Source organism: Nestor notabilis, unplaced genomic scaffold (assembly GCF_000696875.1).
Source record: "Nestor notabilis isolate BGI_N333 unplaced genomic scaffold, ASM69687v1 scaffold6096, whole genome shotgun sequence".
Lineage (NCBI taxonomy): Eukaryota > Metazoa > Chordata > Aves > Psittaciformes > Psittacidae > Nestor > Nestor notabilis.
In genome coordinates, this window is record NW_009932289.1 from 73,646 (window position 1) to 79,645 (window position 6,000).

At 39.6% G+C, this 6,000-nt stretch overlaps 1 protein-coding gene across 1 annotated transcript in view; it reads left to right on the plus strand.

The window, feature by feature from the left end:
- Window positions 1–4,625, plus strand: part of LOC104407128 (tolloid-like protein 2) — a gene marked incomplete at both ends in the record, with an annotated part of 77,987 nt that extends 73,362 nt beyond the window's left edge. The window contains 2 exons of the mRNA XM_010016315.1: window positions 3,428–3,573; window positions 4,430–4,625. Coding sequence (XP_010014617.1) covers window positions 3,428–3,573; window positions 4,430–4,625 — 342 coding nt within the window. The remainder of the gene's footprint in view (window positions 1–3,427; window positions 3,574–4,429) is intronic.
- Between the last annotated feature and the right edge of the window lie 1,375 nt (window positions 4,626–6,000).

A 6,000-nucleotide genomic window follows, 5' to 3' on the forward strand; every position in this document is an offset into this window, starting at 1 on the left:
GTAACCAGCCCCTGCAAGCAGCAGTGCTGGGAGTAGCAGGATTTCTTCCAGTAATTTAGTAGGCAAAATTCTGGTTTGGATCATGCATTTTATATCACTTAATGCAGCTTATTTTGTTATGGATTTTGTGGTGGGTGGGGGTTTGTTTGTTGGGGTTTTTTTTTAATTTTTTAAGTCTTTCTGGTTTTGCTTTGTTTTTTCTCAAATGCAAAGATTGTTCTTTGGCTTCTTCCTTGTATGTTTTTCTTACAGAAGATTAGAAATTAGCATGTCAGATACTTTAGCAGCCTAGGTACTTTGGAAACTTGCATGGCATGGGATGCTGAAACCACTTCAGTGGAGCAATATTACCAAAGTCAGTAGCAAATCAGTAACATCCCTTCTCCGTATATGCTTATTTTTTTTGCACTATTGGCTCTAAAATGTATTAAAAGCCTGTATGGTTCTCTGGGCAACAGGCATTTTCTTAGAAGTACCAGTGTTGTCCACAGTATTGAGGTTCACCATATTGGTATCCACATCGCATCATCTTTTTTCTGCAGCCACAGGAACAAGCATGACACTGGAAGCCGAGTGCCCAAGTGTCCAATATACTCATGAATAATGATACTAACAGAGAGAAGTGAAGAAAACATGGGACTGTTGGAGAAGTGCAAGTAAAGCATAGGAGGATTTCACAACAGTGTGGGGCTAACAAATCTGTTTCACAGGAGAAATATCTGATTTCTACAGGAATTGTTGCCCGAGAGACAGAAGTAGCTTGCCTGATTATGGGTTTTTTTACATCTCTCCTGAGAAGCAGCTGTTGCCTGAACCGTGTGGTTTGTAACACCCCTTTTATGGTAGTTTGTTGGAACTAGAAGTGATCAAACTAGTGTGTCTCTAATAGACTGATTTATTTTGGGTTATTGTGTTGGTGGTCTTGTCAGATTAATTCTTACAGCGGGTTATTCCCCAGTGATACCTGCTCCAACTTTAGAAGAAAAAGAAAAAAAAAGCAAGGTGAGGAATGTTTTGAGGAAGCAACTTCTCTGTTCTTCGTCATGCATGTTAACATGGCATTGTGCTTCATATTGTTAAACGGTATTGAAAGAAAAAAATTACCTTGGCTACATGCCAAAGTCACTATGCAAACTTTCTTTTCTCTTGATAATTTTCTGTATTTCCTGTTGATTAGTAAATGACCCCTAAAGGCTTAGTAAATATGAGCTATACTTGCTTCACTTGACTTTTGAGGAGAGCAAATGAAAGCAGAATGTGCATCTAGCAGTGAAACTTTCCTCCAACTCTTCACATTTTCCGAATTCTTCAAGACTCTGGCTTTTTATGTAACCCTTTCCCGCAATAAACTTCCAATTGGAAAGGTATGAAATCTATGGCTAAGCCTGAGAGCAAGCACAGAGTATGACTGGTGGAAGCCAGCTTGTACCACAAAAACAGTGACAGTCCATTGCATAATTCTTTTCTTAACTCAGCCTCCTCATGTCAGAGCAGCAGGTAGTGAGATTATCAGCACCTCTCTCCATTATTTATTTGCTGAAATTGGAGAGTTTCCAAAAATCTTCCTTCATCCCTATCAACCTCCAGTGCAAACTCTGGCAATGGCTTGTTTCTTCCCTCTGTTGTGACTTCTGTGTCTTGGCAACAAGGGTAATTTTTATTTTCAGTAGGGATTGTCCTTAAATGTTTAACTTTTATCAATTTTTGTCCAAAACCTCTCTGCATTACTGTTAGTTCCTCTTTTTCTTTTGAACTTTTCTCACTCACATACAAAAAAACAAAAGTGTGGATGAGCACTTTGTTTCTCTGTGCTCTGCTTTACTTAGAATGCATGTAAATAAATGCTTGTACATGTGAACTTTGCTGAGAGCTCTGTGGCTAAGGAATGATTTTTGGATTTGGATTCCTCCAGGTCTTGGCCCTAAAGTTTCCAATAAATGGGAGGAAAGAGGCAAAAGGATGTAGCCACATGATGGGAAAATTAGTGGATACTAAATGACAGTTAATGTAGTGAAAGTGTCCTCATAGTTCAGTTGGCCTGTTCCTTTCATGAGATTCAAGATGGGAAGATGCTGGTGGTTTTGCCCTACAGCAGTGCTGGCAGCCCTGAATTTGTCATCATTATTGTCTTCTGAGGCTCTATCAGCAGATGTTCTTTCCATTTTACAGTAATGCTCTTCCGGTATACTTTGATGCTCAGCTGAATTCCAGTGTGAGCTACTGCAGTGGGTAGAGAATATACTGTTTGCTGGCTGACAGTTTTATGGCTGGTTAAAAAAAAAAAAAAAAAAAAAAAAATTTCAATGGTCAGTTCTCTGCTCTTCTAGTCTTCTTTCTGTTGCGGGGGAGACAGTTCTCTAAAGGGTCACTCAGAGGTTCTCTCTAGCGCCACTTGTAGATCTGAGTATATGAATTCAAACTTCAGTCTATGTTGTGCTCTGCAGCTGAATTTTGAGTTCAGCTATTTGGTGATGCCTTAGTACTGATTCTCTAGGAAAGAAGTTATCACTGCACTAGTGAATCAGTGCTTTTCACTAGGTCACAGTTAAGCATTAGCAGCTTACCAGGCAAAACCAAGGCAATGTCACCAATGCAAGCAATTTCCAGGACAGTATATTGAGACCCATGCATGAATACAATGTTGTGGGGAGACTCCAAGGGTGAATATGGTGGTTGTCTGGCAGGTGTCATTGCAGTGCCATCTCTCTTGTACTTACTGTCAGTGCTTTTTCTTCGCTTGATTTTAAATACAGTCAAAACATCCGTATGCCTTCTGTAGACGTGTGTCGTGCATCATGGGGTAACACAGGATTTTTTAACCTGTGATCTTACTTTCATTTGTTACAGTCTTGCTGACACTTATGCTGAACTGCTATTGCCTTTGAGGTTTCTGCTACTTTTGTATTAAACTAGATTATCATTAAACTTTCTGTTCTTGTCTTTAAACTTACTCATTCTTACATTTAGCAACCTTGATTTTTCATACACAGCAGTCAGCCTGACGGTCTTCTGGTGAACAGCTCAACTCATGCTTGCTAATATTGCCATCTTGTGGCTGGATTAGATTTGCACCTGAGTTTTGTTTGGGGTTTTTGCCAATTTTTCTTGGTCCTTATTGCTGGTACCAGGTTTTAAGCAGTTATGAAGGTGACCACGAGTGTGAAACGCACAAATTCATAAAAATTCTCTGATCCAGTGAGTTCACCTTCTACGGAGGTTGTCCTTCTTGGCACAGCAAGACACGAGACACTGTCACTACAACAAAATGTTAGATTTGGAAAAAGAAAAACTTCTATGACCTGAATGCCACCTTTGTGTAACAGAGTAATGATACAGATTTTAATAAGGAAGAAGACGATGTATGGAGCAGGCTTCACCTAATGAAAAACCTGCAATCTTGTGGTTTTGCTATTTGTTTTTTATGAAGCTATTTGTGGTGGAGAAATTCACAAAGATGCAGGCCAGATCCAATCGCCCAATTACCCAGATGACTACAGACCTTCCAAAGAGTGCATCTGGAAGATCACAGTTTCTGAGGGTTTTCACATAGGAATCACATTCCAAGCCTTTGAGGTGAGAAATGTAATTTTATATTATATTGTAGATATTATTTTGCCTCTGTAGATCCTTTAAAATGAAGAAGAAATAATTTATTTTTTTTTAAATTCTTTTGAATACTTCAGAACATAATTTCTTCTCACCAGAAGTCTGCTCAGAGATCTTGAAGCCAAGTTTTAAATATGATTATTTTTCAAAAACTGTTATTTATGGTCACAATCCAGGCAAAAAACTCTTGGTGTTGCTAAGGCTTGGCAGATTGCAGGAGTTTGTGAATTTCCAAAGAAACATCATGTTCTCAGCTGGCAGACAGGCTTTGAAGATTTCAGAAAAGGTTTTCTCCTACTGATAATAAAATGTCTTACACTTTTAGCTAGGTGTCCAGTGATCTCTTTCTGACCACTGATGTGTAAGTCACAGATAGGAATGACCAGGATCCAGGTTGGTGCATAAATCCCATCTATCCCACTCTTGTGGCTTGTGTACATGTACTGTACTTGTCCTGGAAAGAGCTGACACCACTACTTCTTAGCTGTGACCCCACAGCTGTTTCTTGAACCTTTCTGTTTGTAGTTGTACTGCTCTGTTCCTTACAGCTTCTCATGGAAACGCAGCTTGTAGATACTCAGGGACCAGGTTTCACCAGAAGGAAGCCATGAAAATAGCACTAGAACTGAGATATGCTCAGGCTTGAATGCAGTTTCAACTGCAGGAGAGCTCAATGGCAGCCATGAGGCAAGTACATAGTTGTGACCAGTTGTTTGGGATGCTTGTTTGGAAGCTGATCTCTGGCCAAAGTCAAACTGGGTAGCTAGCCTGACTCAGAGCACTCATGCTAGTGAGCTACAGTCATATCCTTTTCCCATTGCAGATTGAATGGCACGATGCATGTTCTTATGACTACCTGGAGATCCGAGATGGCCTAACTGAATACAGCCCACTGATTGGTCACTTCTGTGGCTACGAGAAGCCAGAAGATATCAAATCCAGTTCAAATAAAGTATGGATGAAGTTTGCATCTGATGCAACCATCAATAAAGCAGGCTTTGCAGCAAATTTCTTTAAAGGTATGTGATCTAAAAGGTATGTGATCCCAAAGTTTGGGACCATTCACCCCTTAACCTACTGCCATCCTGAAGTGATCAGTTATCATTGTATCTACTTGTAGTTAAGAGCCACTAGACCTTCCTGTACAATCACCAAGACCAAGTTAATATACAAATTGCTTTGTGAGTGTAGAAAGGTTTGATACTGAGGCATGAACACCAACTCCCTGATTAAGACAGAATGAAAGCCTACTGGGTCAGTGCCAGCACAGGCACTGATGCCTTGTGTTGCACTGCTGGACAGAATGTGACCTCCACTTATACATGCCAGGGCACATTTTCAAACAAGGTATTAGTACTTCATAAAGAGTGTTAAAAGCAACTATATGCCTAAGTTCTATTCCAAAGGAAACCTCAGAGAGAGAGTAAATTTGAATGGAAGTAGAACCCCAGAGAAAATTTCTGAGTGCTCTAGGAGACAAGTATGTTCCTAAACTGAGATCCTCTTCAGAAAGATGCAAATAAGACTAAGATTTTTCTTAAGAGCTAGACCCAAAACATGGTCGTTTACCAGCATCCTGCTGAGTTGATAGAGGCAAGAACAAAATAACCAACCAGTTGAGAAAATGCCTGCTGAGCTGCTTCCTGCAAGGTAGATACTCATATTTCTCTTAGGTTCAGTGACAGTTGTACAGAAATAATAGCTGCAATGCCAATATTTGGATTGCGTGAGTCCTTTATTTATTCCTACTTTAACTTCTGTCTCATGTTAAGGGTGTCATGGTCCATTTGGATCTCTCAAATATACAGGACAATGTACTCTGTGAAACAACCATTATTTCATGAGCCTGTTAAGAAATACGACAAACAAACATGGCAGGGCTCAATCCCCTTTGCTCAGACTGGCCTATCATGTGAATTCACTTATTTACTTATTCCACTTATAAAGTTTCATAATTTATAACCTGTAATTCTTAATCCATGCACTTATGCACAAAAGAAAAGAATTAGTTAAATAAAGTTTGAGAGATCCAAATGGACCATGACAAAGGGTGATTGCAAGATCACTGGCAAATACTGTGGTATTTAAATCCAGATCCTGAACAATGCTCACAGTGTCTAGACTTCCTTGTTTAAATTTCTCATGTTCCATAAAGACACAGAGAATATTTCTTCCTAAAGACATTTTGGCTTCTTTCAGGAGCTGATAGTGCAGGCTGACTGGCAGAGATGTCTTCCAGGGATTAGCATTACATGGAGACCTTTTGGCCTTCAGAAAGTCATTCTCTAGAATCTGAGCCTCTCCTGCCAGTTTGTAGGGGAAGAAAGTTACACACCTGAACCTGAGATGCTTTCCTTGTGATACAGATAGTCAGAAATAAATATAGTTATATTC